Consider the following 20,276-nt stretch of genomic DNA (forward strand, 5'->3'; position numbering starts at 1 on the left):
CCCTGCTAAAAAGACAGGCACAGCAGCTCACCTGTAAAGGAATGTTTTCAGCGTAGTTAAAGACGATGGCGTTGGAGCACAGCTAACGCGATTGGACAGGATGTTCCAGCACCTGGGGGCATAAATGCTGAAGTCAGTTTCACCAGTTTTCATGGAGACCCGGGTCCAGCTGGTTCAGAGCTAACAAGCATGTCAGAGAGATACTGGGTCGCCAGACCATGAAGGCCTTTAAAAACCAGCAAAAGTATTTAAATGTTTAAAATTAGGACTAAAAATATATATGGGAAGCCAGGTGAGCGACTTCAGCAGGTGTGATATGGTCAAATTTCCTTTTTTAAAACTCAACCAGCTCCATTCTAGTGGGGTGAACGAATGAATGCTGACGTGTGAAGAGCTTTGAGTGGTTGGTAAGACTAGTGACAAAGTGTTAAATAAATGTAGTCCATTCAAAGATTTACTTGACTAAAGGTACAAGTGGTCACATTGTTGAGGACTCACCATGTGGACGAACAAACAGAGACCCACATGGAAACACTAAAGGTCAAAGAAATAGTTGAATTATAATGATTATAATCATTTCGAAGCCCCGGTCTCTTTCAACTATGTCGACTCGCCGCTGTCCCACCATCATCTAAGCTTGAAGCAAAGCTCGAAACGCCGTATGCACCATACGGACTGAAACACGTTCATAGCGTAATAATAGTGTTTTAATGTGAATTTCATTGTTGAATAAGCTTCACTGTTTGTGAAATTAACTGCCGAGTCCTGTTGTTGCTGTTTGAGATACCTCAGTCATTGTATTTGCTGCTTGTTTCCGTGCGCTCAGCACGTTATATTGACTGTGTGTCCCGCGCTGTCGGCCTTTGTTTTGTTTCTGCCGCCGCGGTGAAGCTGGTAAACTGCACAGCTGGCGGACTCTCAGCCAGACTTCTCTGTGATAAAGAGACGGTTTTTGTGCTTTCCTGTGGCAATGAGGATCTCTCTCTGCTTCACTTTGAGAGCCTTTCTCTCTCTAGCTCTTACTATCGCACACACACATCCAGGCACCTTTACAGGCATTGACACACACCTTAAAGGTGCAGATAGTGGTGGCATAACTCAGCTGTGCTCGCCGCCATCTTGTGTTCAGAGATTGTGCTTTCCTATGTCTTGTGTGATGTAACCACTGACGCACACACATAGAAGTTACATAGACTTGCATTCATTCATGTAGACTTACCCTAACCATAACCATAACCAGTACTTGCCTAACCCTAACCTTAACCTAAACCAGTCTACTCTGTACCTCTTGCTCTGGGTGAGATGCTGCATATATTTGTCTCTACAAGGATATCAATAATAAATTAAATACATTAGTATTAATTGAATTGATCGATGGTGCTCTTGGGAGGTCTGAAGTCTTACCACTCACTTGGATCATCTTGAAGACCAGGGGTCTGTTGATGTCCAGGACCCTCATGAGCTGCAGCTCCCTGCTGAGCGGGTTCAGGATCAGCAGTTTCAGCTCATTTCCCCCAAAAAACTGAACTTTAGTTTATCTGTCACATCTGGGTCGAGGATGTGGATGGCAGCCCAGCTCACTAACAGAGCCAAGGTAGCAATTAGGTCCCGATTAAAGATGTCCAACTGGAAGACAAGACTTCCAGGACATTCCCCTCCATGATCTGAAACAGGATCTGACCATTTGTTCCCTCATCAGGATGAGGATTGAGAGGAACTGCAGGACCCATGGGACAGTTCTCCATCACATAGATGACACTGATGTCCCGGATGGTCACATGACATCCATCATCACTCTGAGATGGGGGAACAACTTTGTCCACAGCAACTGCTTACACCATGTGACTGTGATACACCGCCGGTCCAGTTTCCTGGCTACCCTGATGAAGCCAGAGTACGTCTCGATGAAGTGACACAGATTTCTCAGGGATGCCATGGTTGTGGGCAATGATGACGAGTGTATAGGAGGCCCAGTCCTCATAGTCGACCCGTGTGGTGATGGTGCCTGATTGTGGATGGATTTTGAACTGCGGAACATCATGTCCTCCATGATGTAAGTGATGTGAACGTTCTTTCCTGTGTTTCCATCCTGGATTTCTGCTCTGGTCACTGTCCTCCACTATCGGCATTCCTTGTCGACCTTTCTGACGTTCGGAGTTGATCACGAAAGTGGCGGTGTCCTCCTTGTTAATTAATCCTGTAGATCATGTTGGCACTGGACGGGGCATCTCCATCCACTGTCCTGATGTTTAGCACCTCACACCCCCCCCTCGACCTTCTCCCTGAGACCTGTCTGTTTAAATACTGGCCTGTGGTCATTTGTGTCACTGACAGTGATGGTCAGGTATGCAGTAGACGACCTCCTTGGCTCTCTGTTGCCTGTGGCAAAGACCCTGAAGATGTTCGTGTCCTTGACCTCCCGGTCCAGTGGCTGTGAGGTGGAGAGGCCGCCAGTGTTCAGGTCAATCTGGAAAATCTCAGAAAACGCTTCAGAGATGTCAGCAGATAAAGAGGTGCGGTGAAGCTTCAGGAGCATGGGGATGAAGGTGGGGAGGCCACCAGCATCCTGCAGGTCCTAAAGAGTCCGAAAGAGCTGTGCAGTTTTGTGTAGGAACGTGCAGGAAGTCTTCGCCAGGGAAAGTGCAAAAGTTCACAGTACGCAGTTTAAGAATATTTGAACAGTGCAGTGCTATTGTAATGATTATTAGCGATACCCACCACTTAAAATAAAGATCACAATGTTGTTTTCACATGAAATGTATAAAGTGTTTTATTTAGTTTGTTTAATGTGTTAATTTTTACAAATATAAAAACAACAAAACACAGCAGGGTCATTTTGAAAACTGCACAACAAAACACTATAAAAATGTATGAAAAAAAGTAAAAAAAAATCCCCTTAGTCTTGCTGTGGTGGCTATTGTGTTAATTTGTTTAGTGTAGGCTGAAATACTTGTAAGGTACCACAAATCTGAACAGAACATATATCAGTAAACATGAACAAATATGTGGATTCTTATACTCTGATGGTATATATCACAGACAGACAACAGAAACAATAACTACAAATATGATTCTTTGACCTACAGTCGTCCATGTGGCAGGATAAAATATGTTTGACACTGTAGGAGCATGTGGTTAATAATTTGTTTGTTCATGATTGTGTGTCGAAGGGGCCCCTGGTGGCCTCGTCTGTGTTTAGTCCAGTTACTATTCCAGGTCGAAGAGACGTTAATAGTCTTCAACTGTGAGTGAAATGTAGAAATAATAACATGGAGATGAATCATGAGTGATTTGTTTTGTCGCTTTGAAACATTTTCAGTCGTGTAGAACTTTCATATAAATGATTTTCTAATTCGTCATCATTGAACCATCAACACCATCAGCAACAAAAGCAACATCCAGGTCATTCAACAGTGGGTAAAAACAACAGAATGTGTTGAGCTAAGATGTTAGCTGGAACCTACTACGACACAATCAAATCAACACGACCACTTATAGTAAGTCATGGCTGAAATATTCCATCTGACCGCCTGAACTCATGTGCTCACATTAAGGGATGGATGTGAGATGAAGAACACTGCCGCAGGAAATTCATACATACTAACATTTCTTTTTCTTCAGGCTAATGTTACTTTTTCGAAGCTAATGTTGCTTGCTAATGTTACCTATACTAATGTTAAAAATTCTATTATAGTTCCTGAATAAAGTTGTAACATTTCCAGAATAAAACTGTAACAGTTCTAGAATAAAGTCTAAATATTTTGAGGATAAAATCCCTGTATTATGAGAAAACAGCTGCATTGAGACGGCATATGGTATGTTATTAGCATTGACGACTGACGTGTCTGATTTATCCGTTTGGAGTGAGACAAACTTCGTCCGACAAATGAAATGTAATCAGATAAAACGTTTGGCTGAAAAAGGTTTTGTCACTAAAATATATTTTGGATCTGGATTTGTTTTCAGCCACATTAGCCGTTTATCTCTGTGGATGTTAATGCCAGTTTTGTTTGTCCTCCACTTGGGTTCAGACTAAAATATGTCAACAGCTGTTGAATGATTGTGGTGAAATGTGGTTCAGACATTCATGTTCTCCTCAGGTCGAGTTGTAATAACTTTGGTGATCCTCTGACTTTTCATGTGGCGCCATCATCTGGTCAGTTGACACTTTTAAAGTATCTGATACCTACAGAAGTATTGACATCAGCCTTGGACTTTGTGGTTATTGCTAAATAGCTAAATGAAGATGGTAAACATGGTAAACATTATACCTGCACAACATCGTTAGCACTGTCACTGTGTTAGCATGTTGATGTTAGCATTTAGCTCAAAGCACTGCTGAGTCTCAGTGGTGCCTCACTGAGCTGCTGGCATGACTGGAGACTTTTAGTCTGGTTATGTTATCAGTGGTGTAAATGTGTCCAGGAAGCAGTCACCACCCATTTCTTGACTGGAGGAGAATGACCCTGATTTTCACAAAGCCCAAAAAACAACCAAGGATTGTAATCAGATTTATGATCGGATCAACAGAGATGCAGAAATGCATCTTAAATCTCATCCAAAGTTTATCTGAGACTCTTAAATGAAAAGTTTCACCTGTACTGGCATTAATAACCTACTATCACAAATCACTGATAACATGGTGTAAACAAGAGATATATACGTGTTGCTAATAACCTGGATTAGTAGTTCTATTATGCTGCTGTGCTCAGTTCACCTGCTGCAGTTAGCAGGCAGGTGAGTCCACAGGTGAGTTCCCTCAGTGCAGAGGAAGGGAGGAAGAAGCAGGAGAAACATGTCATCAGATGACAGACTCTCTCAGGTTCTCATCTGACAGGAAGTCGGGGGTGTTGAGGGGAAGACCAGCACAGAGGAGAAACTCACTCTAATGCACCACAGAGGCGGGAGGAGTCTGAAACACCACCGCCACCGTCCACAGACTGGACCGCCGTCTCCTTGGTGTCTCCGGGCTGCAGGTGCTTCCTGTACGCTCTCTGGATCACCTTCGCTGCCACCTCTTCTTGTTTCCTCCGCAGGGTGCTGCTGATTGGTTCATGCGACCCCTGTGGGTAACAATAATCATCTGTTGGGTTAGGTTTCAGAAGTTATTCCTTTAAATATCTGATAGAACTGATATTTGATAGAACTGATTGTTGTCTTTTCCATAATAATGGTGGGAAAAACTAGAATATGTAAGGGTCGGTGCTGTAGTCAACTGAATCAACATGTTTAGTCTCCTCCATAAAGACCTGAGACTTTCTGACAGATAATGTTTCATTTGTGTCTACAAATAGCTCTGAACTTAACTGTCTTCTCTTCTCTTGATGTTTACTTCTAGTCTTGGACAATATTAACCATCAATACAAATATAAATATTCTGATCATTTTTTAACCTGAAAACAATAATGTAGTTGATTTGACTTTTTGAACCCTCAGTAGTGTCTGCAGGTATTCATTTCAGGCGGCAGGGCAGCGTATTTATAGCCTGAGAGGCATAACACAGTGTTGAAAAAGAATCCAAGCAATTGAGCACAAGTTAATAACTGAAGGAGAGGAGAGGAGTTTATCATGATGTTTATCAGCTCAGATCTTCTGTCATCTGGACAGTCAAGGAGACTTTAATGAGAAAATTGACCTGAAATTCTAAGTGAGGGGGGCATTTCACCCTCTATCACATATTATTATATATATTCGTGCTTTTCCTGTTTCTCTGTTTGCAGTTTTCTGTTAATGAGGAACTCACAACTTTGATGTCTAATATACAGTACTTCAATATCAGTAATGCTAATAACTGATCCTGCAAATTACTGCACACTTGCAAGACTCAGAGCTATTACAGACACATAATTGTTGTTATGGAAGCACCATCTAGAAGTTTGGTACTTTACTCTTCACGGATTTAATTTTACCAGGGCATGAGGTGTTATTTGCATAAAAACAAGATCCGACTGCAGACTTACACGACAATAAAAGCAAGTATAATATTAAAAGGTTGATTATAAATGCAAAGTTAAACTGAGTTGCAGAGAATTGTGTAGCACACTCTTTACATTAAAAAGAGTGAATAAGCTTAAAATCAGGGGATGACTTTAGATAATAGGTAACAACTACAGGATAGAATAGAAAAGAGTTCAACAGAAGAGAGTCAAACCTTGGACGAGCTGGCCTTCAACATTTCCTCCATTCTGGCTTTAAGAGTGCCCATCTTTTCAGAATCATCCAACACCTTCAAATAAAGAGCGTAATAATAGTGTAGTAATAATAATAATAGTAATAATAATGATAGTGATAGTAATAATAATAATAAGAAGAAGAATGTGATCAGATGATATTACCTGTGCAGCGAGTGTGAGAAAGACATCCACACAGTGGATTTTGTCTCCAGGAAACAGAGGCAGATCCATTTGGATCAATTTGATGGTGTTTGGTTTGGGAATCCTCAGAGGATCCTGTAGAGCGTTGCAGAAATCTGACAGCTTGCTGTGAAGCAAAGTTCAGGCCATTAGAGCGTTTTAAAGTCCAGTGATATCATCTGCTTGTCTTTGAGTTCTGAAACAGACAGTTCATTGTTACATGATGCTGGCCCTCTGAACTGTGGGGTACCTCAAGGCGCTGTCCTAGGTCCCCTTCTGTTTATCTAGTCTGGTTTTGCCAATGACACAACTTTATGTGTCTGTAAAATCAGGGTCCACCAGCAGTCTGACGTCGCTATATAACTGTGTGACAGGCATCAGATGTTGGATGTCTAATAACCTGATTATTTGTGATTTCAATCTAGATTTTTATGATCATACTAAAAAAGTCATTCTGTTTTATCAACATTATATTATTTAGAAAATCTGAACCTTTTATCAATCTTTAACTTGGAACTTTTAAAGTTATCTACATCAAACTTTTCCGGAGTTTACCTGCCGCTGTGAAGTTTGGACTCACCTGTACTCTATGAATTGCGAGCTGTCAGGGTCAAACTTCCTCCAGGTTTTATAAAACCTCTGGAGGTCATCATCACACAGCTCCTCAATGTCCTCTGAGTTGAAGGTCTGCAGGAAGACGACAATATATAGGTGGAGCACTAGCAGGAAGGACAGGAGTACGTAGGTGGTGAAGAAGATGATGCCCGTTACTGGGCTGCTGCAGTCCCCTCTGACCGCCAGTCCTGGGTGCTCTGCGTAGGGGTCGCAGTCCGGCGGCGTATTCAAGATGGGATACAGCAAACCGAACCACCCAGCTGACGTACTGGTCATAAACATACAGACCATGCTGCTCCAAAACGTCTCAAAGTTAAACAAGTCATCGATTGCGGCCCCCGGCTTCACGTAGGCAAAGTTAAACATGCCGAGGATGGAGAAGGTGAACATGATGAGGAAGAAGAGGAGGCCAATGTTGAAGAGGGCAGGAAGTGACATCATAAAGGCCACAAGCAGCTTCCGGATACCCCTGGTACAACGACTGAGATAGAGGATGCGAACGATACGAGCCAATCGGAAAACAGGACAGAGAACAGGCACGAGATACAGGTACATCATCATCAGGTCAGCCACGAACATGCCTGAAGGGAAACAAACAAACAAACAAAGACGTTTGGAACACCTTCCTCTTCCTCTAGGTTACAATGTGAAGCTGCACATTTAGCACCACTCTCTCCCTGACACTTCATCTTTGTACCTCGTGTGTCCGCCGTTCCAGTCTTTCCTCTTTTGGCCTTTTCTGGCTTCGACCTTTGCCTGCCTCAAACCTTTTGTACTTTTTTTGCTTTAGTAAATTCATTGAACCGTCCTTACTGAGCCTACAACATCTGCATTTGGGCCCAACCTTCTGATGCAATAATCACAGAAACTAATCTGCTTTTACACAAACTTGCTACAGTCATTGCATTCACAGTTTGGATTAATCTGCAGTTCATCAGTTGTTCTGAACTGTTATCATTATGCAGTGAACGTAATATAAAATATCCATAAAATATCTGTTACTCACCACAGAAAAGGGGTCTTTTAAGCAACAAAGGTAAGGAACTGCTGGAATGAACAAGTTGCATCGTCCTCTGCATTACGTATTATAATTCAGTATCTCGTTTTCTTTTTTTTATTCAGTTTGTGTGCGACTAACACTTTATGGGTTGCACCAGCTGAAATAGTTAAACACAGATAGAAGTGGGTGTGAAGTCCTCTGTAAAATAGCGGTTGTCCATTGCTTTGTACTCAAACTAACGTCAGCGTAGAATTACACTATGTTATTGGGGTAGCATAAGAAGGAAGGAAGTGACCATCGTAGTTAACACAGCTAACTACTACAAACAAACTAGTTTCAGCATATTGTTCAGTGTGGATGTTGCACTCTAACTTACACATTGCAACAGGCCATCATTCTTCAAATGCAAGAAAGGCAAGTTTGTACCTTGGATTTAAAGTGAAAATACGAGTGTGACAAGACTTGATGGGACTATGACATCACCAGACATCAAGATGACATCATATGAAAACTTGCCCACGATGGAGGTGGCGATCACCAAGAAGTCGAGGATGTTCCATCGATCGGTGAAGTACCGCCATCCGAACGCGGTGATCTTCAGAATGAACTCGATGAAGAAGATGACAATGAAGAGGAAATTGCACCAGTACAGGGCTTCTTCTTTCTCGATGCTCTGATGATAAGTCTCCACCATCAGAGGCACCATGTTCAGGCAGATCATCACCACCATGAAGACTTCAAAGTGGGGTTTGGTCACCAGATCAAAGAGCCAAGCCTGGCACTGATTCTGAGGAGACAGAGAGGAAGATCAGGTGATGTTAGAGCCCAGAGTACGAAGTAAGAAGCTGAACTAACACTGTTTGAAATAAAGTTACAGTTACTTTTATTTCTAAAATCATGATGATTCTAAATAACTTAAGCAAACAAAAAAAACTGTGTGAAAAGCACATTTAAATTAGGCCAGTGTGTCGAATCTGAACTCTACTATGGACCCTGGCCTACCCTGAACTCTGACCTTAACCCCACACCTGCACTTACTGTATGGTTTGAACGCAGTGAGACAGGAAGTAAGTGAACCCACCTTAGGTCGGGGAACAGGTGTCTGAGGTTTCTTGAAGAACCTTGTCTTCATGGCCTTGGAACTTTTCTGCTGCTCCTCTGTCATGAAGACATATTTCCCTCCAAAGTAAAGACAAAAGAAGACAAAAGTAAAGACAAAAGTACATTGACGGAAACATGAGACTAATTCTCACTTTCTCTGGACGTGGATCAGTTTTACACTTGTCTCTCTACCTGTCTGTCTTTCAGCCTGTCTCTCTATCGTTTGTCTTTCAGCCTGTCTGTCTCTCGGCCTGTCTGTCTCTCTACCCATCTGTCTCTCGGCCTGTCTGTCTCTCAGTCGGTCTGTGTTTCAGCCTGTCTCTCTACCTGTCTGTCTCTCGGTCGGTCTGTGTTTCAGCCTGTCTCTCTACCTGTCTGTCTCTCTGTCTCTCCGCCTGTCTGTCTCCCCCCCGCCTGTCTGTCTCTCAGCCTGTCTGTGTTTCAGCCTTTCTCTCAACCTGTCTGTCTCTCACCTTGTCTGTCTTTCAGCCTGTCTGTCTCTCTTCCTGTCTGTCTCTCAGCATGTCTATCTCTCCACCTGTCTGTCTCTCGGCCTGTCTGTCTCTCTGCCTGTCTCTCTACCTGTTTGTCTTTCAGCCTGTCTACCTCTAGGCCTGTCTGTTTCTCTGCCTGTCTCTCTACCTGTTTGTCTTTCAGCCTGTCTGTCTCTTGGCATGTCTGTCTCTCAGCCTGTCTGTCTCTCTACCTGTCTGTCTCTAGGTCTGTCTGTCTCTCAGCCTGTTTGTCTTTCAGCCTGTCTGTCTCTTGGCCTGTCTGTCTCTCAGCCTGTCTGTCTCTCTACCTGCCTGTCTCTCAGCCTGTCTGTCTCTCGGCCTGTGTGTCTCTCGGCCTGTCTATCTAACAGCCTGTCTGTCTCTAGGCCTGTCTGTCTCTCAGCCTGTCTGTCTCTCTACCTGTCTGTCTCTCAGCCTGTCTGTCTCTCGGCCTGTGTGTCTCTCGGCCTGTCTGTCTAACAGCCTGTCTGTCTCTCAGCCTGTCTGTCTCTAGGCCTGTCTGTCTAACAGCCTGTCTGTCTCTCAGCCTGTCTGTCTCTCGGCCTGTGTGTCTCTCTACCTGTCTGTCTCTCAGCCTGTCTGTCTCTAGGCCTGTCTGTCTTTCAGCCTGTCTGTCTCTCAGCCTGTCTGTCTCTAGGCCTGTCTGTCTTTCAGCCTGTCTGTCTCTCAGCCTGTCTGTCTCTCGGCCTGTCTGTCTCTCGGCCTGTCTGTGTGTCAGTGATGTAAAGAAACATATCTTGTGTCTCTGCAGGCTGTTGATGATGGCTCTGATAAAGAAGTTTAAGCTGAAGAAGGAGCTGATGCTGAAGCAGATGAAGTACAGGCTCATGTACTGGTTGGACTCATAGACGGGCTGAGACTCCACCTACACACACACACACACACACACGGACACACACACACGCACACGCACACACGCACACACACACACACACACACGCACACACACACACACACACTGCAGTTACTGTTCTCTGCCTGCACTGCAGAGGGCAAACTTTTTGTCGTTGTTATGACAGTAGCAGTTTACATTTTTTAAGTGTATCAGTAAAAGTATATTCATTGGTACCAGTATCAGTACCAGTACCAGTATGACTATCAGTTCCAGTACAGCAGTAAAAGAGTTGGTGTACTGACCTCTCTGGAGTCCACAGCTGCATACCTGAGGTCCATGATGTCTGGTGATGCTGCCTAATGGAGAAACAACACAGAACTTCATAATGAAAACACTGAATTTAAGTTTGTTTCTAATGTAAGCTTAGATGAACTGTTATCAGGCTGCAGCTAAACTCTCGTTTAAAACTCTGATGAAGGTTTAATACTAAACATCAGTTGTGGAGGTTTGAACTGAGCTTCACAGGAAATCAAAGATTCATTTCATGAGGATAAATCTGAACCTTTAGGAGTAAAATTAAATTGTTGAAGTGAATCATTTAGTCCAGCATCAGAATCTGAACACATTTACAATGAAGCAGAGATGTTTGTGTTGGTGACAGTTGTCATGGAAGTGATTCAGTCTCTAAACACTCGTCTGACATGCTTCTGTTTCCACCACAGTCTGAAGTTACAGGTGCTGCAGCAGTCACAGTTTGCTTCTGATTTCAATCACCAAACTCATCATTTAATGTGACGCGTTGCTGTAACAGAGGAAACATCGGCATGGACGGAGCTAACAGAGGTCATCGGGGTGGCGGCTCACCATCAGCCCCGTGTCGACACTCCGTTCGGGCTTTAGCGGGCCCTGGTCGGCTCGTTGGCAGCATGCCGCTCTGAACATTAGCGTGGTGATTAGGTGATTAAATGGAGATTTATAAAATGAAATAGATTTCATGGAGCCGAGCATTGTGCATTTAAGAAAGACATGCAGCAATCTGTTTAAACTGGAATACAATTAGTTTCTGAGCATTTTAGATTCTAGCCTTTACTTGATGATATTTTGAACAGATGTGTTGGCTCTTCAGTGAAATCCTGTAAAAATGTCAGTGCTCTGAGCAGGTTTGCAGCAATGCCGGCCTGTTTACTTCCACCTAAAACCTGGATTCATCTACAAACAGTCCTGTTTGATGCTTTTACTGTTTTCGAGCTCAGACTGAATCACTTCCTGTGTGCATGTTGAGTGTTCAGACTGACCAGCTGCAGCAACGACTGGAAACCATTGTGCACGTTGTCGTAGTTGATCATCAGGTTCTTCCACCTGACCTCAGTGTAGTTTTCCATTATCAGATGGGCACATTCGCTCTTGTTGGCCACCTGTCCAACTGAGAATAGTTCCTCTGACGTCTCATTAAAACAGTAATAAAACTTTCCAGCAAACAGATTCACACCCAGAACGCTGAAGATCAACCAGACCATCTGAAGCACCAGCACTGCGTCAATGATGAAAGGGATGGAAAGGACCAGAACCTCCACCACCACCTGCACACAGACAGGAAGAGAGTGAGACAGGTAAAGACCTGCAAACAGACATGTTGACACTTTGAGTCCTGGTCCAACCAGAAGGTGGCTTAGAGGAAGGAATCACGCCGAGAGTTTGTCGTTTCTACAGTTTCACAGGGAGAGTTGGTGAGCCACTGTGGCTGGGGAGCTAACTGCTAACTGCTAACATACTAGCCAGCTAGGCTAGCTTTAGTCATACTAGTCGGTCAGTAGGCCTTTAATAATCCAGAGTTCACCAAGTTCAGGTCAGGAATCCATCAGCTCAGCTTCAGCACACCTGTACCTGACTGCCCCGTGACGCCGTCAGCCTGCCGTGACCTCGCCGACATGCAATCAGATGATGAGTCTGTTATCTGATCAGTAATATTGATAACAAAATAAACTAAATGTAATGCTGTCACTCTGCCTCTCTTTCGTGTGTATGTATCTACTGGTTAGTGCGTGTGTGTGTGTGTGTGTCTGTCTGTTTGTCTGTGTGTGTGTGTCTGTCTGTCTGTCTGTCCGTCTGTTTGTGTGTGTGTCTGTGTGTCTGTCTGTCTGTCTGTATAACTGTCTGTCTGTATAACTGTCTGTGTGTGTGTCTGTCTGTCTGTTTGTGTGTGTGTGTGTGTCTGTCAGTATAACTGTCTGTGTGTGTGTGTGTGTGTGTGTGTCTGTGTGTGTGTGTGTGTGCATGTCTGTCTGTCTGTCTGTCTGTTAGAGTGTGTCTCACCCTTGGGCCCTTGAAGCGAGACAGGGCCCTCAGGGGCCCCAGAGCTCTGAGAGTCCTCAAAGACTGGATGGCTCCTAGTTCAGAGAATCCCAACATGTTGGCCATGAGAGACACCAGAAACACCTGGAAGACACAGAACACCTGCTGATGACATCATCTCAGGTGAGTGTGAATCACTGACTGCAGGAACATGCAGAAAGGTCATGTCCCGTTTGTAAACCTACATTTATGACACTCTCATTTCCTCATATTTTGAAGATTGCTTTGACACTTTCTGCCAGAAAGCTGCTGTTCATGTATCCAACCACACACCCCCTAGCATAAAGACTGAAAACAGCTGTCTTAGCTTAGCATAAAGACTGGAAACAGTGGGAAACAGCTGTCTTAGCTTAGCATAAAGACAGAAAACAGCACGAAACAGATGGCTTAGCTTAGCATAAAGACTGGAAAAAGTGGGAAACAGCTAGCCTAGCTCTGTCCAAAAGTAAAAATCTGCACATACCAGCAGCTCTGAAGCTTCCTGATTATTACCAATAATCTGTGTTACTGATCATGCTCTTACATCTAAGATGAGGAAGTCAAGCCAGCACCAGGCGTCAGTGAAGTATTTCTTGAGTCCGTAGCCGATCCACTTCAGAAGCATCTCCAACAGGAACAGGTAGGTGAACACCTGGTCTGCTGTCTCCACAACTACCTTTAAGACCTGACGCTGCTGCAGGTGAATATCCTCAAACACCTGTTGACATACACATTCATGTTAGCACCTGGACAGGTGTGAGGCCATTAAAATCATGGTGGAATCATCTGTAACACTGCAGCTGTCCTCAGAATGAGTCCTGAGCACCATCAGAACTTCAGCTTGTGTGATTTTTTTTGTTTTCTCGAATGTAGACAATAAACACCAGAAAAATTATCATTTTACAGGGGCTTCACATAAGAGAGAGACTGAACATAAAAACAGGGATCAAAACTCAATGGAAAATAAGATGGAGAATAAAAGCCTCTTGATAATAACAGTAAAAATAAGGCTAAGCAGAATAGTTTCAGGCCTGTATCAGGAAGTCATAGCGAGTTAAAGGCTGAAGTGAAGAGCATTAGAGCTGCTTCCCTGATATCTGTAGGTAAAGTGTTCCAGAGCTTTGGGGCATGAGGTTGGTCGATTTTGGGGAAATGTTTAAAGTATAATGTCTAATGTCTAACTACAAATGACCAGATGTTGCTAACTGGACATTGCATTGTTATTGCTAAGTCGTGCACATGAAAACCTGATGCTAGAGGGGCCTCAGGGGGTCATAGTTTGGTGCGTATGGCCACTGACCATGTGTCCATATGCTGGAGGTGAGGACGTGTCGCCCTGGACGAGATGCACAGAGTTCTTGACGGGGCCAAGACCTCGCAGCTGGAGGCTGCTTTTATTGATTTGAACACCCTGTGGTGACCTGAGGAAAGTCCTGCTGAAAGATCATCCGCACATCAGCTGTCCTACACATGGTGGGAACAACACTGGACCATGTTTACACTCTTTTCTTTAAGATAAATTGATAGATAGATAGATACTTTATTAATCTTCAAAGAGAAATTATGAATTTTGAAAGAAAAAGTATTTTTATTGCATTTAAGCATTAACGCCTGTTGTCGCTAATTTGCATCATACCTAAATTTATATCTATTGTATGTGCTACAGAAAAATTAACAAATTCCTCTTAATTTAGGATCAATTTGAAAGCAAAAACACAAAGAATTAATTTTTTAATATAATTCTAAATAAATTCAGGCGTCAAGGGGTTAAACCCCTATTAATGTTCAGATTGCATCTCAAAAAATAATTATGGCTAAGGAAAAAGCTTCTTCATTATATCAGTATCTTTACAGCAGCTGATAATAAATTCACTTAAAACAGAAGGAAGGTATGTATGTAGATTTTTTATTGGCTTGTTTGATTTGCTTTATTATTTTATGATCATATCTCGTTTTTGATGTTTTATCTGGTGAAGCACTTTGTAAAAATCTTGGAAAATGTCTGTATAAATGAAGTGTACTATGTTAGACTAAGACAGGACTTCATTAAAAACCTCTGGGACGGACAGAACGCGCCCGCCGGAACTGAAGGTTTGTTCTGATCCAGTAAGCCGACAGTAACAGAAGTGAAGCGAGTCTTGTGTTGGTGTTAAAATCTGATTCACGTGTGATTTATTAAGACATTGACATGTTAGTGTTTACCAGAGCCACGCTGCTCAGCAGGATGATGAAGATGATGAAGAGCTCAAAGTATTTGTGTTGTACGATGAGGAAACAGGTCTTCCTGAAGTTAGACCAGAACCTCCCTCCGCCGCGGGACGTGTCTACATCCAGGAAGGGACAGCAACGGTAACACTCTGAAATATACACACAGAGAGCTATCAGAGCTGTTATTGATCACTGATCGGCCTCTGCTCTTCATCATTTTTACAGAAAGACTCATACTGTCGGCGCAGCAGTTCTCAGGTGTGTTTCCTTTCTGATCTTTGCAGTCTGCGTCCTGCTGGCCTTCACAACGTTTCTGCAAAAAAACACAACGAGCAGATTTTACACACACAGATTGAGTTTGTCGTTGTTACGCTGAACTCACAGTGTTTTCGATATATATTCATGTTGACATTTGATGCTCTGAACCCTCGCATGTTGTAATTATTATAAAACAAATCTAGTCAAATTAAAATTAATTTGACTAATCCAACATTTACTGGATCTCTACCAAACCTGCAAACACTGTAGACTGATGGTTCAAATTACTATCGAATTAATTTTTATGTTTGCTTTGTCAATAGGTGTAAAATATCGACATTGTGAAAATCAAATTATTTCATCATGCACAAAAAGTTATTTTCAGTCAGACAGTTACTGTGATGTGATTGGTTCACTGTATGAACACCTGCTGCAGGTCGCAGGACTGTCCTGACTCCAGGTGGCAGCTGACTCTGCACGCTGATCTGAGATCTGTTTGTGTTGATGAGGCATCACCTCCGGCTAGACGTTGTCGACTGAACAGTGAACAGATTCTACTGTGTTCAGCAGTTACAGATGAATCGTTGTCAGAGTGGATGTCTGTGCTTGGTTTAGTGGATCATTAATGAGCTAATTATCAGTCAACTCACAGTCCAGCTGAAGCCGATGAGTCTGTCTTTAGTTCTGCAGGTTTTTGCTCATAAACCAAAAACACACATTAAAATGTTGATGATGGCACTAGATGAAAGTTATCACAACTGGGAGGATCATGAACGTCTGAACCACAAGCCATCCAATAGTTGTAGAGACATTTCAGAATAAGACTTTGCACCTTTGGTAACTTTAGGTATGAATCTGGCTACAGTTTGGTTTTAGGGACAGTTTGTTATAGAATGTGGTTTACTTTTTTCTCTCCTTCATTTTCAGGCATCTTCAATTCAATCTCGATCTCAGCCTTGGGGACACTCTGGTCTGCAGTCAGAAGGTTCAAGGTCATGTTGTCCTTCCTGTACTCGTGCAGACTGTCAACCACTAACAAGAAAATATAAAACCAGAAACAAATCAGCAAATCACATGAAGCAGATCCAGTCACAAAATCTGAGATTTATATAGACTGCAAATCAAAAACCTTCAGTCTGCACTCATTTTTTTTTAAATCTAAAAATATAAAGACAGCAAAACAGGAACAAAAAGTGAATGACCACAGCACTGAATAAGTGGTCGGTTACAACTCCCCAAGTTCTAACTTCAAAAGTTTTATTTCTTTATTTAATGATTCAAAAATGTTTAACATAAAATAAAATAAAAGCATTATTCAAAAGTGACCTGATAAAGCAATGAAACAAAAAATCTTTTCAATCATTGAACTGTGGTCGAAAGACAAATTCATATTAAAACAAATTGTTTGCTCGTGATTTTTAACATAAAAAGCAAAATAAAACAAAACAAAGAACAAAAGAAAATCAACTATGAAAAATATCAAAGAAAGAAGTCATGTGGTCAATAAATAAAGTCTTTGCTCTAGTTTCAGGACTAGTCCTACCTGTGTGGTCGGGGTTGGCGTGGTTCTTCTTTCCCAGGGAGACGAAGATATGTTCCAGCATACCGGTCTTCATGACAGCCCTGCTGATCCGGCTTACGGCGATGTGCAATGTGTTTTTTTCATTTTTTTCTGGAGCCACCAGACTATCACTAGTGAAGGAACTCAGCAACACGGTCAGGAACAGATTCAAGACCTGAAACAAGATAAGAAACACATTTAGGGCCTGAAACCAGACCATGAACTGATTCAGGACCTGTGATAAGGCTAGGAACAGATTCAGGATCTGCAACAAGGCCAGGGAGAGATTCAGGAGTAAATTCAGAACCTATGACAACACCAGGAACAGACTCAGGACCTGCAGCCCTCGTTCTCCGTCAAGATTAAAGGGAGAATCCCCAGAAAGTGACCTGAGCCTGGTTCCTGTGCATCACTAATCATCCAGAGTCCATGTCAAGTCAGCTAAATTTTATTAATACAGGGCAAAAGAGAGAGAACTGTGAGAACTGTGAACCACTGCACACCGCACTTTACACCTAAACCTCTACCTCCACCTTCTGTGTACTCAACTTTTAGGTACACACATTCACTTAACTAAGTTATATTCTTTCCAGGCCTGGATCTGTTTATAGCTAGTGCTAACATGGGAGTTTTTCCTTGCCACTATTGCCAAGTGCTTGCTCATGGTGGGAATTACTGGGTATCTGTAAGCATAGGGATTATGGTCTGGACCTGCTCTACATGAAGAGTGTCCTGACATCATGTTGATTTTCAAGATTCAAGATTCAAGATTCAAGAGTCTTTATTGTCATTGAACAATTAAATTATAATGATATGTCAATTAAATTTTCATTGCAACCCCCATGTCAGGAACAGAGAGTAAGAAAGATTAGAAGATTAGAAAGAATAAAATTAAGATAACTACAATAAAATTAAATAAACATGCAGTAAAAATATTTGAAAAAGCAATTAAAAATATAACAGAATGAAAATATACTAAGGCAATAAAATATACTAAACAATAAACAGTAAAATATGGAAGTGAAATGTGCAAACAGAATAAAATATACAGGCAGAATAAAATATACACAGTGAAATGTACCGACAGAATAAAATATACCAGTGGACAATAAAATATACCAATGAAAATGGAATGTGCCAATACAGTAAAAAAGAATATAACTTAGTTAAGTGAATGTGTGTACCTAAAAGTTGAGTACACAGAAGGTGCAGGTGGAGGTAGAGGTGTAGGTGTAAAGTGCGGTGTGCAGTGGTTCACAGTTCTCACAGTTCTCTCTCTTTTGCCCTGTATTCATAAAATTTAGCTGACCTTACCTGGATGATTAGTGATGCACAGGAACCAGGCTCAGGACACTTTCTGAGAAAGAGACTCACCAGAAAGTTTCCGATGACCACGAACATCACGAAGAAGATCAGACACGTGGCCTGACCTGAGACCTCCATGCAGTCCCACAGGATCTCGATCCACTGTCCACAAAGCGCCCTGATGATCGAGAGGAAGGCGTTGAAGAAATCGTGCATGTGCCAGCGAGGAAGCTCGCAGTCATGTGCGATGCGACAGACGCATTCTTTATAGTCCTTCCCGAACAGCTGCATGCCGGCCACGCTGAAGATGAAGACCATGATGAGCAGAAGGAGAATCAGGTTCCTCAATGATCTCAACGAGGTCCAGATTATCTTTATCCACATGTGGAAGGACGGCCACCATCTGGCCAGCCTGAACACTCGCATCTGCAGAGGAGGCAGGTTAGGAAACAGAGAGAGTAATATTATTAGTATTTAATAGCATTATTTGGCCATTTTTTGTCATGATCATGATGATGTCACACTGACCAATTGGAAGAAGCGCAGAAAACTCAGGCCCTCAATATCAGCCAATGCCAGCCCCACCAGACTGGTGGCAACAATGATGCTGTCAAAGATGTGCCAGCCCACCTGTAACCATGGCAACAGAACACACGTTACCATTGGAACAGCTGTCAGTCAACATCACTGCGCTGGTAACAAATAAAAGCTTGACCTGGAAGTAGCCGTATGGCTCCATGGCAACCAGTCTGAGGACCATCTCAGCGGTGAAGATCGCTGTGAAGACCTGAGAGAGGTCAGAGGTCAGGGTTAGCATACTGAGCTCATCTGTAAACTCACCACAAGCTGCCAGAGCAGTGAAGATAAGATAGTTCAAGAGAGGTCAAAATGCTAGAAGGTTATATGACTCATGCAGATGTAATATAAAGTCATTGTACTTTTATTTATTAGCACAACAAAAAACACTTTGATAACTAGCTATTTCTTTACAATAGAAAGAAAATAATTTTCAGTGATTTTTGTAAATATCTGCTTAATCTGAATCTGTTGCAGCAACATGTTTCAAACCAGTTGTGACAGGAGCAACTAAAGGCTGGGAAAGATGTGGAACGCTCCAAAAACACCTGTTTGGATCATTCCACAGGTAAACAGGTTGATTGGTAACAGGTGATAGCAGCATGATTGGATAAAGGAGATTAACACATGTTGTGAGTTCATTTGCAAATGATTGCAGCATCCCAACTTTTTTGGAATAGGGGTTGTATAAGTATTTTCCTCATCCTGTGTTTTAAACATTTCTTTAATGGGTCTCCTAAATGTTTTACATTCGTTCATCTTTAGTTCAGTCAGGACCACTGCAGCAGGAGGCTGAAATACCGCCTCACACTTCACAGCTGTGTAACCTAAACGTCCACTAGGGGGCAGTGTCATGTTTATCAAACCACAATGGAAAGAAAACAGAGGACATCAGACAGAAATCAGTTTCACCACTGACAGTATGAACTAAAAGAAACTGTAAGAATTTGGATTAATCAACATAGTGGATGGACAATGCAAGATTACGGCCATCTTTCTAGTCTATTTTACTGCTGTATTTGAAGATCAGTGTTACAGAGCTCACACGTAACAAACTCAAACTTGGAAAGAAAAGACAGAGAAAACTTACCTGAACTTACTCTCAAGTCTGCATTACATTCTGTCTGTCTGCTTGTATGTCTTAACTACCTGTCTGTCTACCTGTTAGCCAGTTACCCACAACACCCTTCCTCTGCATGCAGGTTCAAACAGACATTTAGGTCTAACTCTGTCGAATCTGGCTCCAGACCTGATCTGTTTCTGCCTCCACCGAGAGAATTATTTCATAATCTAGACAGAAACCTGCTTCCTGTTTTTTTTTTTCATAGCTTCAGACTTTTCTTTAACACTGACCAGGTCGGCGATAGACAGCAGTTCTTCAAACTCCATGGTCATCGGATAATGCTCCATGGCAATGAAGATGGTGTTGCTGATGAGGCAGATGACGATTCCAAGGTCGAAGAACGGGCTCATGACGAAAGGGCTGAGCCGCTGTTTGAGCCACCGGCAGCAGCCACAACACCTCCACTTCAGGAAGAGGTCGGTGAAGGTGGAGCAACATTGTGGACGCGACCTCTGGTCCTCCCCAGACTCTGAAACACACAGTTGAAGGCTGACG

At 42.6% G+C, this 20,276-nt stretch overlaps 1 protein-coding gene across 1 annotated transcript in view; it reads right to left on the reverse strand.

Moving 5' to 3' along the window:
• Positions 1-2,773: 2,773 nt before the first annotated feature.
• The window catches only part of LOC121607629 (sodium channel protein type 4 subunit alpha B-like), a 29,074-nt gene continuing 11,571 nt past the window's right edge, over positions 2,774-20,276 (reverse strand). The window contains exons 13-31 of the mRNA XM_041938540.1: positions 20,012-20,250; positions 18,798-18,869; positions 18,611-18,712; positions 18,152-18,508; positions 16,760-16,952; positions 16,121-16,248; positions 15,196-15,271; positions 14,953-15,107; positions 13,295-13,468; positions 12,733-12,855; positions 11,715-11,999; positions 10,722-10,775; positions 10,321-10,449; positions 9,050-9,154; positions 8,485-8,755; positions 6,934-7,549; positions 6,336-6,480; positions 6,152-6,226; positions 2,774-5,063 (exon numbers count right to left, since the gene is read on the reverse strand). Coding sequence (XP_041794474.1) covers positions 4,881-5,063; positions 6,152-6,226; positions 6,336-6,480; positions 6,934-7,549; positions 8,485-8,755; positions 9,050-9,154; positions 10,321-10,449; positions 10,722-10,775; positions 11,715-11,999; positions 12,733-12,855; positions 13,295-13,468; positions 14,953-15,107; positions 15,196-15,271; positions 16,121-16,248; positions 16,760-16,952; positions 18,152-18,508; positions 18,611-18,712; positions 18,798-18,869; positions 20,012-20,250 — 3,482 coding nt within the window. The 3' untranslated portion in view covers positions 2,774-4,880. The remainder of the gene's footprint in view (positions 5,064-6,151; positions 6,227-6,335; positions 6,481-6,933; positions 7,550-8,484; positions 8,756-9,049; positions 9,155-10,320; positions 10,450-10,721; positions 10,776-11,714; positions 12,000-12,732; positions 12,856-13,294; positions 13,469-14,952; positions 15,108-15,195; positions 15,272-16,120; positions 16,249-16,759; positions 16,953-18,151; positions 18,509-18,610; positions 18,713-18,797; positions 18,870-20,011; positions 20,251-20,276) is intronic.

Source organism: Chelmon rostratus, chromosome 6 (genome assembly GCF_017976325.1).
Source record: "Chelmon rostratus isolate fCheRos1 chromosome 6, fCheRos1.pri, whole genome shotgun sequence".
Classification (NCBI taxonomy): Eukaryota; Metazoa; Chordata; class Actinopteri; order Chaetodontiformes; family Chaetodontidae; genus Chelmon; species Chelmon rostratus.